Here is a 16,938-nt window from a genome sequence, read left to right on the forward strand (position 1 = left end):
ATAATCAATGGTTTTTAAGAGCTACGGAGGACCACGAGTGCCAAAATTAGAAATAATTACATTATATTAAACAGGACATAAAAATTAAACAAAATCAATTAAATGACATCAACTGATTCAACATAGCTTTAAATTATTTAGCTTTACTTCATTTCCTATTTTAAAGTATTTCCCTTAATAAATGATGTATTTGTTATTGCTCTGATGCTTCTTTAGGTATTTCTGATTTACACAAATAAGTAGACTGTAATTCAAAGTGTGTTTCTTTGTCTGCTAAAAAAAAATTGAGACCAACAGCTAAACAAGATAAAGACGATAGATTTCTGGAAAAAGAAAGTATCTCTATTGAAATAAATGAATATATATCACATCAAAGTAAACTGGGATGGAAAATACAACCAGAACCTTTTCAAATATAAAAATAAAATTGGCAAATAAATCAATCTGTCACATTTCATTAATGAAATTAATGCCTACAGTATTTTCTTGATGCAATTAATGGCTCATTTACAGTGATGCCCATAACTTGTTGGGAAAAGGCAACATTTTCAGAGTTTTGCGTCTGTACAACACCACGTGGGAGACTTTCAGCTTTAATTCAACGAAGAGTTTTGCATAAACTGTTTAGGAAATAGAGGTCAAACTCATGGACATCAACAGATGTTGTGTTTCCTTCACTGTTATGGCCCTGTCCATAATCTGTTTTGGTGGCTGTTGTTGTCTGTGCCTTTAAGTCTTTGCAGGTCCCGGAGTGGATGAGCTGACGGCTGCTGATTGGTCCCCTGGCCATGTGATCTTCTTCAAATCCCTCACCAGCAGTTGTCCCGGGGCAGCCACTGACAGCAGCAGCAGACCTGACCCTGGCCTCCAAAACTTGAGACTTTTGTGCTTGTGATTTGTGCGGCTTCTCTGAGTTCTGTATATAGTGTGTATATTAGCTTTCATTGTACATAGCACATTGTAAATAGCACTGCAACAGAAGGGGTGAGCTGCCGTATTGTTTTTCCTTGCACTGTTTTCTCCTGTTTATTTCAGTTAGGGAGTTAGGTGTAGCGCTTGTCTTTTGTTTGATGTTTGATTTCACATAGGGTTTTAGATAGCACCTCCTCCTGACTTAGCTTGTTTTGTTTGTTATTTTGGCCTTTGTTCACCCTGGAGCTTCATTTTTGCAGTGTAGATAATAAAACACGATTCACTAAGGAATTGGTTTCCCTCTGTGTATGGTTTTGGGGACCAGGGCGGGGTAGTCTTTTCAAACTTATGTTGCGTTCCTGTACCCCTAGACTGGGGCGTAACATTCACTGAGATGCTCCAACAGGCCCTTACTACAGCTCTCTTTAGCTGCTGCTTGTCTGTAGATCTCCATCTTCAGTTCTGTATCTTGTAACTAAAAAGCCTCTGTGTTGGTTTGACATCAGGTGACTGACTTTTTTTTTTTGTCCAATTTTTTCTTGGGTTGCTTTGGCAGATTTGGCTTTTGTCCTTTTTGCAGAACTGTGCAGGCCAAGTCTAATCTGGTCTTCTTGTACTTGCACTTTGTTGTAAACAGTCTGTATTTCATGAAGGTGTCTCTTGATTTTACACTCTGACAATAATACTCATACCTCCTTGAGATTGCTCCTGAGTTGGTTAGATGTTGTGAATTTATTTTTCTTAACCATGGAAATAATTCTGACATCTTTAGTCACATCCTGTGGGGTTTTGGTGGGACTTTTTGGTGTTCCTGAGCTGGCCGGTGCCGTCCCCTTTTAAAAAAAAAAAAAAAAAATGAACCAAATTGTTGATTTTGCCACACTGAAAATTCTTGCTGTTCCTCTCTGGTAGGTTTATTTTAGTATTAGAGCCTAATGACAGCCTCCCTCACTCACACTGTCATCTCTTTGGGTCTTACATTTAAAATTAGTTAAAAGCCTAAAAAATAAAAATTCAACACTTTGAATCAACTTTGGATATTAAGTCTGCTTTATTTTTAGAGAATAACAAGGAACTGTAACTGAAAGTGCCTGTCAGTCAGTTTTAAACCTCTAAAATACGGTAATATGTATAAAAATGGCTGCAATTTTTAAACAGTTAATGCAAAATGTTTGTTAGACCTCTGAAAACCTTCACAGTCAATCACAGACTCAGTGATTTTAAATCTACTGTGGTGGTGTACAGAAGCAAGACTGCAAACAAAATGTGTCACTAGTCCAATAAATTAGAGACCCAAACTCATCATTTCTATAAGTGGGAGTTTCAGTCGTCCATACTTAGCATGCAGCAATTAAAAGAATAGTTCATCTCTCTTTTGGCTTTGGAGAGAGGAGGGGAAATTCTTTCACTGTGAAAATATCACAACGTCATGTCTGCCTCTCCGTCCGCAAGAATGCAAAGTTCGCTGTCAGTAGACACACACACACACACACACACACACACACACACACACACACACACACACACACAAAAGAGGCATTTGGAGGCTGGGCCAGACAGTGGGTTCTTGCCAAACTGTTGCCTGGTTGTTAAAGAAACAGCGACTTGCACAAAGAAAGATCTTTAACTGCCGCAGAGTCTGAATAGGTGAAAAGAAGACTGTGTGTGTGCTTAGTCAATATTAGCTCTGACACACACACACACTCTCAGAGGGGGGGGAAATATCACGAGCATGCCTTGCTCTTAACATAAGATGCTTAGCAGTAATACCTCTGACTTTAGAAAGCACTGAGAAAAAAGTGCTAGTATTAAAAAAAAAAAGAATCCCTGCTTTCTTCTCTCTGATGTTTCCTTTATTTTTTGACAGTGATTACGCAGTAATGCTCGGGTCATTCACTATTAAAGCACCTGCACCATGCGTGTTGAAGAAATGATGTCGTGCATGACAAGTATGAAATAAACAACATCTAAAAAGGAGGAGGACGGAATTTAAATGAGCTGAGCCGAAAGCCGTTGCAGAGATTCTTTTCATGCAGATGAAGACGGAGGGGTGAAGCTTCATTTTCTATTCATGAGGTTTCATGGCCTTTTGCTTGTCGTGCCAAGGCTGTGTGTGTGCGCGTTTGAGTGTGTGTGTGTGTGCGCGTTTGATAGCGACTGCCACCTGAGGCCGACACACACATATTGCACTGAGTTGACACCAGATCATTCTGCGCTCGAAAAACAGGGGAAGAGCATGCCTTTGAGGGCTTGAGGTGCAAGTGTGTATGGTTGCACACACACATGCTATGAAGACGTTCATGCAGGAGGAGGAGGTTAAGCAGGATTGGGGGGGCGTAGAGTATGCAACCCACCACCTACAATGTATGATCCTTTTGTTTTCTGCGAGAGGAGGGGGAAGAAGAAAAACGTCTGTTTAATGACTACAGTAAACTGTGCAGTTTTACTATGAGTTCAACACCCACACTGTCAGCTCGCATGCTGTTGACTTCCAGCTTCACACTCTAATGATTTTTTAGTAATGCATAACCAAGGTCGCAATCCAGCAAGCTGTAAAGTTTTACTGTTGTGTGTCAGTGTGTGGGAGACTCCCCCTCCCTTTAGGCAAAAATAGGAAAAAAAATTCACCCAAGTTTATTTCAACTATGAGCCAAAGTATGCTCAATTTAATAAACTGTCAATCCAATCAGGGCTGCAGCTTATGATTATTTTGTTATGGATGAATCTGTCAGCCAAGGACACACCAATTGATAACTCGCTTCTGAGATATGGTGCTGATATTTGAACAGCACCAAACTGAGCTGGCTGAGGCATAGCAGAGACTGTGACAGCGACAAAGGAACTAGATGACACCAGGATCAGTCACATATTGTGGCTGTGTGCTATGAAAGAAGTCGCGGGTGGGTGAAATAGATCTGTCAGAAGCAACTGCTCTATGCCAAGTTAATTTTGACTCATTGTTATATAAAATACCAAAAAGAAATCCCACAACCCAACACTAAGACAGCATCTCTGATTACATGCATCCACATTTAGCCTACACTTGCTACTTTAAAGATACAGTCAGCAGAAAAGAGGATACTGTAATCATAAATATGCATAGAACAGTATGTAATTACTTTTCCAGCAAACTGATGCCTTCTAATAAACGTATAATTCATCTATTAAAAAGCTGGTTTGCAGAAGCCAGCTTGTTCACCAACCATATTTGAATACAGTGGCCAGGAAAGACAAGTCACTGCACATTATTGGCATTTTACGTAAGCAGCTTGAGATCAGCCTCCTGTCTCCACATCGCTGACAACAAGTTGGCTAAACAACAATAGTTGGTTTTAAACTAACTTTATGCTAGCTAATGTTAGGGTTAAGTGTCAAAAAACACAAAACAAACAAACAAAAACATTCCCTTTGATAAACAGTTTGATTACATTCTCACATCAAATGAGAGTTTATTCACTAAGTGTCTGAGTCCAACAATGTTACATCCGCTTCAAAAAACCTTCACTAACCCTGGCTAAAAGCAGCTAACAGACACTAAGAGCTGCTAATAAACACCAAGAGAAGCTAACGGCAGCTAACAGAGGCAAGCAGATGCGCTTGTTGATGGTTCAACATATCCTCAACAACACCATCATTTATATTCTCTACAGTCGCAGCAGATGGCTGCCCCTGCTGGAGGTGTCTTCCTGTTCAAAGTAAGTTCTTCTTCGCCACTGTTGCCAACAGAGAAATGTCTGATTGTTGAGGTTTTTTCCCCCCTTTACAGCAGATCTCATCCAACTAGTAACTAAAATTAACTGACTGACTGTTGTTGCTCATTAAGAATAATATGATACTGTACAGCAGGTCTGCTAGTTTCGCTGTAAATGCCTTCTGTAGAAAAAACATACACTTTAATAATGCTCTATCACACAGACCAGCAGCAAATCATCACCATTTAGAATCTGAAACAACCAGATAATCATACTTTTGCTATCATTTTGAAAAACAATTAATAGCTTCATTATTTCTCAAAAACAATGTTCTATAGTACACAGCCTAACAGTTTCCGCTTCTCTAATGTGGGGATTTGGGCCTTTTTCCTGTTAAATATTATTGCAACAAACCCAATATTCTCGATTTTTTTGTTTAGTTTTTGCTGTTTGACCAACTAAATGAAGCAATTAACGATGCCACTTACTGCAGTATTTTACACAGATTAATTAAGACAACCAACAGATGGATTGGTAAAGCAATCATTAGCTGCAGCCCTCTTGGTGATCAATTTCACTCCACTGAATCCAAGGACGGGCCCTCTATTTTTAACACATTTAGAACAACAAAGAAGGCAAACAAACACAAACAAACAGAAACAGGTCATTAACGGTATTGAAGTGAATTATAATGTGTGTTTATGGGTAGCAGTGTAACAAAGAAAACAATGTCCTTGATGTTCGATCATAAACCACGGGGAGGATAAAAACAACGCTTCAAGCGATTCCACTGAACTCACAAACAAAAAGGAAAATTTATTCTTGACAATTAGAAAGTGCTGTTGCTGTCCTGTTTTTTTAAGCCCTTCATTTTTGCAATTAACTTTAATTTAATTGATTCAAGGTCCAAAGCTCATTGTTTGGGGTTTTTAAATCGGCGTCAGGCATGCCGATGGCCCGGAGCGCTTAAGCAGGCCAACTTTAACACAGCTCAGTCTGTTTTTTTTATATCCGTAACGAGTATTTAGAAGTGAAAGGGAAAGCAGGAAAGCAAAATCAATTATACCAGAAGGGAGTTGCCTGGATTCAAACAGTAAATTCAGGTTAGCTTTCTTTTAAAGAAACAAAAAAGGAGTAGGGTGGAGAGTGAAAAGGAAGTAAACAACTGGTCAGGAGGGAGAAACAGGCATAGGCAGGGGTGAAATAAAGTGTGAGTCAGTGGATGAAAGCACAGAGAGAGCAGTGAGATAAGAAGTAGTGCTGCAGGAGAAACTCTTTGGGGGAAAAAAGGTGAGAAGGTTGGAATTAGAGAGGTGGACGGTGAGATGTACACTGACCTGTGAGAGATCTGGGATGTCACCCTGATCTATTCCAACTTGCTGTCGTCAAAAACAAAATTTACAAAAGGAAAAAAAAAGAAAAAAGGAAGGGGTTGGGGGTGGGATAAAATGGAGAAGGAAGCATAAAGAGGAGGGCGGGGTCCATTTGGTGAAAATAAAAGGATGAGAAAAGAAAAACAAAACAAAACAGGGGAATCATTACTTCATGCAGCGGCAGTGTCAACAAAAACAGAAATAAACATGAAAAAGTTTGACATCTCAACAGTGAATGACAACAATGACTGCACAGTGATAAACATGTCTGACCGATGAGGGAGAGCAGGCATGAAGGATGGCGTGATAACTCTGAAAACACTCATAAAGGACGCCATAACCTGCACCAAAACCATCTCCAAAACACTAGGACACGACATAAACAAGCTTATTTTCCCCTCTTTCAAACCTGTTGTCAAACTCACCTTCAGGCTTTACCAACAGGAAATATGAGTAACGTTTAATCCTGTTACTTGAAGATCGTTTGAGTCAATGAAGAAAAATGTACAGCCTCTTTAAATTATTAGACCAGGATAGCATTTAAATAAATAAATGATCTGGTCTGAAGCAAGGTTTAAAAGATTAAAATACACCCTCAGATGAACAGCAACAATATTGTGTAGTTAATTTAAAAACAAAAAAACCTACTTATGCTGCTTCTGCATTGTAAGTAAGTGGACTGAGGACAAAAGACATCAGGAATGATCTTAGAGAAACAACTGCTGACAATGATTAAAAGTCAAATCCTGAGCAAAGTCCATCATTCTACACTGAGAAAGATAATTAACAACTTTCCCAGCAAACCCACCCCTAGGTGAAAGAAACGGCAAAAACCCAAGAGTTACATCTCAGATCTACAGGCCTCAGTTAGCATGTTAAATGTTAAAGTTCATGACAGCACAGTTAGAAAAAGACTGGATAAGTATGGCTTGTTTGGAAGGACTCTCAGGAGAACGTGTCTTCCTTCTAAAAAGAACACGGCAGCATGATTTAGGTTTCCACTGCATCTAAACAGACCACAAGATTTGCTGAAGAATGTCCTTTAGACAGACAAGATAAAAATCAGATGTGTGGTTGTAATTCACAGCTCGACATTTGGAGACAGCCAAACTCAGCATATCAGTACAAACACCTCACACCAACTGTCAGGCACGGCGGAGGTGGGGTGATGAATCTGGGCTTGTTTTGCAGCCACAGGATCTGGGCACGTTGTCATTGGGCTGAACATGAACTCCTCTGAATACCAAAGTATTCCAGAGACAAACATCTGTCTGACAGATAAGGACGAGGAGTTTGACTCTTTTTCAGCCATTCTGTTTTAGATTTGCTCCTGTGTTTGGGGTCCTGAATGAAATGCTGCGGTGGTACCTTAAGCAAACTGTGCATGAACAAATACCTACAAGCCTCAATGAACTGACTACACATGGTAAATAACAGCGGGACAAAATTTCTCCAAGATGATGTGAAAAACTAATGAAGTCCCACAGAAAACAGTTCCTTCAAGGTGCTTCTACAAGCTGCTCAGTCCTGGGGTGCACTAATTTTCTATAAACTGTTTGTGTGTTTTAGCTTCATTTTCTTAATTAAATAAGGACATTGTGCAATTTGTCATATGTTGCTGTTCATCTGAGGTTGTGTTTACCTGCTGAGGATTTTTTAAATTATGTCCTGATACGTAAAACATTAGAACTGAAAGACAGCATATTTTCTTTCCCCCCCTTTTTTCAACTTTAACCAGTGGGCTTGCATGAGAGAACACAGATATCCTAAAGTAAAAAGAGTCAGATTGGATGTTAAACAGTCTTTACCCTGCTAGCTGCACAGTCCAAAGTCAGTAAAATGTCTGATTCAGCCACTGTAAGAATTAAACATGTGCCTTCCAAAGACGATATTTTAATTAGTTGGCCTCCAACTTATACTTTTGATTATTTATCCTGTTGTCATTTATCACAAAACAACCAAACATGAATATCAAGGGCACATTTCAAGTCAATCCAGGTGCTTTCAGTTATTAAACGAAAGCTTAAGAGTTTAGAAAAATGGGACGGTCCCATTTTAACAGGAGGCCTTTTACACTGCAGACATTTTTCACCAATCACACGACAAGAGGGGTAAATCTCAGAATTAATGAAGACTAATGTCCAGTCACCTGAGTCCTCTCACTGTTCATGTTGCTCCCTTTGATTAGAACAGTTCTGAGCCACTGGTAATCTTTCTAACTGCAGGGCCTGAGCAAAAATGTCTGCTGTGGAAAGCTGCTTTCTTAAAATGATGCCCAACCCTCATGTGCAAATCTGCTTCAACAATCCATTGAACTAAAAAGGTAACACCTCAAGATCTCAGTTGTTTTTAGTACATTTACTACACTGACTACTCATCTTTTCGATGTAGCGTTAATGACCACATGGAGCAGACTCATCTGCACCAGCTCGCTACTGAGAAACATGTCATTTAATTTATGGATATGTCATAAACTGCATAGATGGCTTGGAAATCCCTGAAATCTACATGTTTGAATCATGTCATGTAAAACATGGAAGCGAAAAAAATATATGAATAGCTCAGAGCGCTACTCAAAAGCCAATTATAAAAGACAAAAGGAAAGTGACTGGGAACATTTATTTTTTTATGTACATTAATGGAGAGAAGATAAAACCCACTAATGTGGAAGTTACAGCAGCTGATCTCACTGTTTCAAGTCTGCTGAAACACCGGGAGGGATGAAAGAGAGGGGGCACCAGAGGGAAGACAGAAAGAGGGATGATCTGTAGGCGCTGGGCGAAGGAGAGCCACACGAGTATCCATCTCTGTCAGGGGCGGAGGGAAGAGCGAGGGAGGAGAAAGGATGAGATGGAGGAGTGTGGGGAGCAGAGGGAGAGCGAGCTAACGGAGCGCCTAACCACATGCTCCATCTTCGGGGTTATTTTGGGTGCATATATATGTAAGTGTGTGCAGCAAATGTGGGGCTGGGAGGGCAAGTTAGGAATTCTGGTTTGAAGAGCGTACAGTAGCTGTGTGAGCAAAAATGTGGCCCTCTTTATATGCATTTCTGGTTCACCATATCTGTAGGTTTTATGTATATATAAAGGTTTTTTGTTTTTTGTTTTAAAAACCTTTAAGGAAAATGGTCAAAATTGCCTTCAAAATAAGGTGTCTGCGTGGAAAAATATACCTCTGCCACTTTGAGGAACTCTGAGAGCTTCGTCATCCTGTAAAGGAACTTCTTGTAGATGTCCAGGGCATCTTTACACTGGTTCTTCTTCATGTCAAAGTATTTCTCTACAGAGAGGGAAAGACATACAAATTTAAAAGGAAAAAGGAAGACAGAAGTGTGAAGTACAGTACGAAAGTCAGAAGTCTTGAGCCACCCCTCATTTCTACTCGTTTGTCTACTAAGCAGCCAGACTTTGGAAAGTTTTCTTGAGTAATAGTTCTCCAGGTTTTCTACAAGTCTTTCACAGTTCTTTCTTTGGACATTGGCTGCTTTTTCACTCACTTCCAGTCCAGTTCTTATACCTGACCATTTTCAGAGCCATTCTTTTTCCTTGACTTAACAAATGCACCTAACTCAAGGCATGGACTAGTTTTGTGTCTTTACAAAAGAGACCGTTAGAGAGAACCAATTTTAAATTGTATCTTTAGGCACTTTATTACTTGCCTGTCACCAAAACATCATTTGTTTGCCTTTGTTTAGTTGAGTCTATGAAAAAAGGCCAGTGATAACAGAGTTTGACAGGCATGAAATAACATTTTTGCACCAACGAGGTGAAGAGCTGTTAGCCGACAACTTGTCATATGCCAGCAAATCTGAGAAAACCGGACAAATGAAGGACAAAAGAAGAAGTGACAGGCCTGAAAAACTGTTTACAGCAGTTGAAGAGTATCTGAAAGTCATGTCCTTAAGAAAAAAAAAATCCAGCAAAGACCTGACATAGTTCTACTAGAGACCTGCTGTTCACTGAAGCCCCGTCAGAAATGGTCTCAGTGGAAGGGTGGCTGTCAAGAAGCCATTCTTAAGGAAGGGAAACAGGGAGGAAAGGCTGAGGTATGTCAGATTACAAGGCTGGCACAGACTGAAAATCAGTGACAACAGGTCTGATCGAGCAGGGAATCTGAATTTGACATTTTTTGTTCAAATCAGTATATAAGGAGGAGGTCAGGAGAGAGGTGGAGGCTCTGTCATGGTTTGAAGATGCATTTCACTCAGTGATGTTGGGGATCTTTTAAAAACTGATGAAATTATGAACGCAGAAAAGTATCATCGGATTATGATGAAAAATGCAATATAATCTGGAAATGGTTTCATCCATAACAGCATCATTTTTCAGCATGACAATGATCCCCCAAACACTCCCAATGCAGTAAAAGCATACTATGATAGACAAACACACAGTGGAACTCTATCAGTCATGGATTGGCTTCACCAGAGCCTGGACCTCAACTTTATTAAACCAGTGTGGGATCATCTCGACTGACAATGGAACAAGGCAGAAACGTCCAAAGAAAAGCTTTAAATGTCCTTTAAAAGCCTGGAGAAATATTCCTGAAGACTGCTTTAAGAAATTACAAGAAACCTTGTCCAAAGCCCCTTTTCCATTAGTACCTACTTGGATCGATTCGGCACAGTTTCACCACGGTTTGCAGGGTTTTCCATTAGGTCATAGTACCTGGTATCAGGTACTTTTTCAGCACCTGCTTGGCCGCAGTTCCAAATGATCCAACCAGGTACTAAAATGTAATGTCGTCACACTGCATGCCACCGATTAGCTGGTCAGTATTGTCACTCGAGAAGTCATGAGAGCGTCTCGTTCACAAAAATTTGAACCTCGGCAATGAGGGAAATGGCTACAACATGGTGTTTCAAGAAATCAATTATTGAAACATTATTTTCCCAACAAAATATAGAAAATGAGGGGTAGCTCAAGACTTTTACACAGTACTGTAAGGAAAGGAGGAAGTAAAGAAGACAGGAACATTCATCGGCTGTAGAAAAAGAAGCTTTTGGCAGCTACATGACAGCTTGTCAAAACCTACTGTGCGCACACGTGTGTGTATGTGCTGGCGAGAGGGTTTTTATACATCTGCTTGACAAGAGCGTGAGTGTGAGGACACACACAAAAAACAAACTGCAGATATACCTCATCATTCCTGACACATGTAGGAGAGAAAGCTCGCTGTTTATCCTGCGTGTGTGTTCGTGTGTGTGTGTGTACCCAATAGGTTGATGACCCCTTCATTGTAAGCAGCAAACAGCCTTATGGAGTCCTTGAAGAGCAGCATGAAGGCTGAGTTGATCACACCGTTGGTCAGCTCATTAGGGTTGGCCTACAGAGAAGAGAGGTAGAGAGTGAGAGGGTGAAGGAGGCATCGCTCTCACATCTTTCCAAAGCTTTTCAGAAAAATAAAGCATCTCTTTCAAATACAGACACCTCTCCCCCTTCGGCGTGAAGCGAACACATCACCACACACCGAGCAAAATGTCAATTTAGTTTAGGTGGAGGGGATAAAAATAAAAAACCCCATCACTTCCATACACACACACACTCCCTCAATACACATTCAGTATGCATTTCAATGAGAAACCATCCATTTTATCACTCTTTGAAGCTCGCTGGCACAAACCACAGCACCCTCACCAATGAGTCCCCACCCAGTCCTCCCGTGCCCTTCCTAGACGCTCGCACTTAGATGTGCAATCTGTCCCCATAGTGTGATTTTTTTATTTAATACTCCTATCAATGCATTTCAAAACTTTACAAACGGTTTCAATTTACATTTTGATGAGAAAGTGAACGAAGCATGGCTGACACAGGACGCGCACATATGTAGCACACAAAGACACTCGGTACCTGGAAATCCAGCAGAGCGTCCAGCTGGTTCTGGATGATGGGCAGCGTCTTGATCAGCTTCTCTGTGTTCATGGTGCGCATCACGCCGTCAATACTGACAAAACAGGAAGCAAAAACGCACACAAACACACAATTACAGCAGGCACCTGGTGGACAAAATTTAAATTCTGATGCAAATTAAGAGGATTCACAAAAAAGGAATGAAGTGATGATCCAAAACTATGTGAAGCATGTAGTAAGTGAACCGATATTTTGCATACTGAAGCATCCTCAGTAGTGCAAAGTGCTTTTTTGAGGTGCAACAAATGGGAGACTGAAAACACTCTCTGATAAATAATGAGACTCTGCTCAGCTGGATCAGCGTGACACAGATTCAGTGTCATTCCACCGCGGCTGGACTTTCTGAAATTGAAATGATTGTGTGCACACACAAAACCTTCAGAAAGGATGCACCCACTTTCACTTGAAAACACAGGGCTCCAGGGAGGCTGTAAAGCTTTAGCGGAGGGATTAAAATACCACAAATGAAGTGTCATAATCTGCATACGACGGCTGCAATTAAAGGTTTAGTTGAGAGAGAGGAAAAAAAGAACAAACCCCCCCCAAAACCCCTGAATACCCCATAAATCTCCAGTTCCTCTAGTGGCCATTTGAGTGGGCCCAAAAAATGAGACTTTCACGTTAAGATATTCAACTTTAAAGCAGACGTAAACATGTTTACAGCCAGATACAGAAACATTTTTGGGCCCATTGTTATTCTCCTTTTATATGCTTCCTACATAGTTTCATTCTCTTGGTGAAATACTGCGATTCCAATTCATTCAGTATTTTTCTAGAATTTATTATTATCAATCACTCAGCTCCAGCTTTCAGGAGCGGAAGTCCATTTTCTTTCCCCAATGTGCAGTCTATGAAAACCACAAATCTACTCAAGTTGACTGAAAACTATCTGCAACTTGTGTTTCATGTGCTTGTTTTTTCCCGTCCTAATTCTAATTGCTTATTTCTTTATTTCAGCAAGCTGGATGCAACATTTTCGCTTTTCCCTTTCTGCAATATTTCACATGCATCCAACAGAAAAATGTTCAGTTTTGTCTGAAATGTCTTGCAGGATAAACTCTAAAGAAAACAAAACAAAAAAAAAAAAACCAAAAAAACTTTGTTTGCTGTCCAAGTTTGAGGTTTTGCAGAGAAACTGCTAGTTCTGTCTTTGTCTACTGCTTCTCTCTAAGTGCATTGCCAAAAGATAAACACAGTCTCCGGCTGTGTGACAAGATAAGTGTGAAATGAAGAGTAAAGATGACAGTGTGTGTGTACCCTCTCTTCATCTTGGTGAAATCCACAGCCACCAGTCTGTAGGACATGGCCTTCTCATTCAGGTAGCGACTGTATCGCCTGATGAAGGTTGACATGTCATAACCTGGTGGAGCAAAAAAAACAAACTGTCAGAGGGAAAGAAATATCCTCAGTGTGAGTAATAAATAATATTTTGACACTACTTTTGACTTTTAAACACTTTCTTCTTAATTATCAGAAACATTATGGTGTTCAGAGTGATGTACCTCGAGGCAAATCAACCCCCATCTGGTTCTCTGAAAGGAAATTGTGCTGTGAATGATCTTCACAGGGGTTTGTGTGTGCTTTACCTTGCAGAGCTCCCTTATCCAGGAAGTTGTTCAGGTTAAACAGAGTGTTTCTGGAGGCCAGGTACTGGATGAAACGCTGCAATAAGAAAAACAAAAGTTAACACTTGATTGATTTAAGGCTTGCAAAGTGCAAACTTAAAAATAAAACAAATGAACCCAGACAAAAGGGCTGGATTTACTGGAGTTTTGACAGATACATTTCCCACTGCTTAATCCTTCGATGGATGTGTTTTTCTTGGGAATCATCTTGGAATTATTTCAGTTACACCGCATTTGTTAATGTGGTTGCTTGTATGAATCCCAGATGGTTGAAAAGGCTGTGTGCAAATGAACCAAAAACACTTACAGTAAGAGTCTGGAAATGGACAGTGACATAAGTTTGGTTCTGTAAAACAGATTTGAACTGAAACAATCCAACATAACTAAAGTGTTGATTCTCCGCTTCAGGTTTAAGTGGCGGAATAAAAAAATACAGCTTCAACCATTTAGAAATTCCAGCCTGTCTTTTATACACGGTCCCCACTATTTCCAGAGACTGAAATCTAATTGAACAAATGAATAATTTCCCATCACCAGTTAATGCAATATTGAAGCTTAGTCCCTTGAATCAAAGCTGAAAGTCAGGACTTTAGTTGCATCTTCATTGTTTCTTCACAAATCAAATGTGCTGGCATACAAAGCCAGACCAAAGCCTTTACCTCAAATCTCTACAAAATCAACACTGAGCATATGTACAGCTGGATTGCACTGCATATCAGTAAAGCATAATGCTGATGCACGATCTGTGAGGCTACAGTTGGACAAAGCGGAGCATGGTGACATGTTCAGAGTGTCATCTATGCTACAAAAGCGCCCACACAGCTACGGGCTGATGGGGATGTCACAGAGTTTAAAGACAGTTGGTCCTAAACCAAGTCAACAAATTGAAATTATGACCTTGTCAAACTAAGGGGTGGCGCTCTGACAGAACACAGAGCCAAATTAGAAAGACGGAGGAAAGCCCACAGATGATGCAAAAGACGCACACAGTTACTGAAGTCCTGTTTTAAAACCCCAAGATGAGTTTCTGTCATCGTGATCTTGGTCACGGAAAAAACCAGATGTGACGAGGAGGGACTGGTCTGAACGTGAAACCACTTGAGAAAAATAAAAGTACCACAATCGATTAATCATGGCATGAGCAAGATTTACAAAATAGATTTCAGTAGGTCCTAAAATTAACGATCCCATAAATTCAGCAGCTAAGTGTTTACAAAGGTCAGGTCAATAAAACATTTTCTCATAGATTTCTATAGGACCAGACGTCTCTTTCCAACCCCAGCTATCATCACCTGGTGGCCTGCACAGGGCACTTGTGCACTGGCTTCATTTTGACACCTCAGTTTGAAAAGCTTAGAGTGTTGTTGTCACCCTGCTGGGCGAGGGGGCAGGCAGGCAACTTTGGGAACATAACTGGAGAACTAGCTGACAGGATTTGGTAGCAGGAACTGACACCATAGATGTACCTACTAAAAATCTGTGACTTCAAGGTCAAAATCAGAGGTCAAGTTTACTGAAAACCTTGTGAATGCATTAGCTTGAAAAGCAGGCTCCACAGGATTTTTTTAAAACCGTGCCACAGATGTATTTACTCAAGAACGATATCATCAAGTCCACTTTTCCTTTACCTTTATCTACTGACAATTTCAAATTTGGCACCATTGATGGAATTCATATAAGATATGAGGCACCTAGAGGAGACTGTTGTTTTAATTTGGCGATCTATAAATAAAATATATTACATGTAGCTATACAAACGCTACTGTTTCAGTATTTTTATAACACTTTTCCCCAATTTGCATTTGACAGAAACATTTCTGCTGCCCAACTATTGTAGCTGTATGGATTTGCAGGCCAGGCTTATAGTTTCAATATTAAACAGTAAGGGTGGAACATCCTATAACCTGGTATAAGATGACCTGGTAACTATGTGTTCTACAACATGTGTCTCCAGGGGTTTTTGTCACCTAAACATTCTACCGCCACAAACTGAGGAAGCTACCTGCATGTTTTATTGCCTTTGGGTAAAACTAAGTTAAATGAATATGCTTTCAAAAATCTGTAGAAAAGGTTTGTTACTGTTCATGTGTGGTGTGTGAACCTTTTACAGGTTCTGAAGCAAGCGCGACAGGAGATGTCCCAAAAGTCTCAAGGATTCATCCTCTCAGTGACCTAAATGTGGAATCTGACCACCAAATCAACCAACTACATAGTCCCCAAGTTGAGATTTTTATCTGGATATAAAGTATTACTGGAGTCATTAGGCTTCCTCCCCTGGAAACTTGAATATCTGCACATAACCTCTTCAAAAACTGGACAGAAAAACACTTAGTGCCATATTTGCAGCATGAATTCTCCTGTTATAAGGGCTATTTAAATAACTGGAGACATAAAACAGTATCTACCTAAACACACACACTAACCTCAGACAGATAACAGTTTAAACCCACTAAAAAAGGCTTATATGGAAGTCTCCTTTAATATCAAGTACACAGTGGTATCTGCTTTGACTCAAACACTTCACTGCGATGACCAAATACTCATGTTTTATTTGCCTCCAGCGCATGTAGTCTGTGTCTAAAAATTAACTTCTCTATTCTTGTTTCTTAGGATTCCTTTAGAGTAGCTCACACAGAACTGGCAAGAGGAAGCAAATCATTAACCTTTGGGAAGCAGGAGAGGGTTGGCAGCACAATATAATAAACGATTATGCAAACAGCCCTTTGCAAATGAGATCAAATCTTGAGCTAAAAGTCCTCTCATGACAGTGACAAATCATGTCACTGCTGCCATTTAGACTTTCTTGACAGCTTTGTTTATATTTGAACATTTTCCCACTGCAGCGTGACGTAAAGAAACCTGATCCTGCCAACTCTTAAATACTAGTCGCTTGTTCTTTTTGACAAATCTGATGTCACCGAGCAGGTGTGGGAAGCCTTGTACTTTCCATTTTCCAGGAAAGGTTTTTGCACAGCATGACTGCTTTTTCTCTCGCACCTGGGAGCTGCTACTGTCCGCTGCTGGTCAGCTAACTTTGTTTGTTTCTTGCTTTTTCTTCTCCCTATGTGAGAGTTTCTGAATGTTGAAATATTAATAATGTGCAGCACTTTATTTATTCACTTTCTGAATCTTTGATTTTTCTGGCTAGAGCTGAATGAGCCAGACTTTTGGGAGGACCACAGTCTCCGAGTAGGTCCTGGCAGCTCATGCATATTTACTTTAGGAGAAAAAAAAAAGGTCTCAATCAATCTGGCAGAGAGCAACAAACCAGTGTTACTGACTTCCATTGCAAACAATCCCACTTTAACCATTATGTACAAGCTGTCCTCGACTTCAGACTTGACTTAAGAATTAGTAAGGTGCTGTCCAGCTAAGCCCTGTGCGGCTGTAAACCACAGGTATGTGCATTCAAACCAAGGTGTGGTAG

At 40.2% G+C, this 16,938-nt stretch overlaps 1 protein-coding gene across 5 annotated transcripts in view; it reads right to left on the reverse strand.

Annotated features, from left to right (window-relative positions):
- si:ch211-200p22.4 (phosphatidylinositol-binding clathrin assembly protein) overlaps positions 1 to 16,938 on the reverse strand; it is a 110,487-nt gene that overhangs the window by 41,496 nt on the left and 52,053 nt on the right. For 3 of the 5 annotated variants that reach the window (XM_012922536.3, XM_012922532.3, XM_012922534.3), the window contains exons 3-9: positions 13,473 to 13,548; positions 13,144 to 13,246; positions 11,827 to 11,920; positions 11,191 to 11,302; positions 9,150 to 9,256; positions 5,942 to 5,983; positions 3,274 to 3,294 (exon numbers count right to left, since the gene is read on the reverse strand). In XM_012922536.3, coding sequence (XP_012777990.1) covers positions 3,274 to 3,294; positions 5,942 to 5,983; positions 9,150 to 9,256; positions 11,191 to 11,302; positions 11,827 to 11,920; positions 13,144 to 13,246; positions 13,473 to 13,548 — 555 coding nt within the window. The remainder of the gene's footprint in view (positions 1 to 3,273; positions 3,295 to 5,941; positions 5,984 to 9,149; positions 9,257 to 11,190; positions 11,303 to 11,826; positions 11,921 to 13,143; positions 13,247 to 13,472; positions 13,549 to 16,938) is intronic. The other 2 variants (XM_012922535.3, XM_012922533.3) reach the window with 2 other exon arrangements.

The sequence above is a fragment of the Maylandia zebra genome, linkage group LG3 (assembly GCF_041146795.1).
Source record: "Maylandia zebra isolate NMK-2024a linkage group LG3, Mzebra_GT3a, whole genome shotgun sequence".
NCBI classification, from domain to species: Eukaryota; Metazoa; Chordata; class Actinopteri; order Cichliformes; family Cichlidae; genus Maylandia; species Maylandia zebra.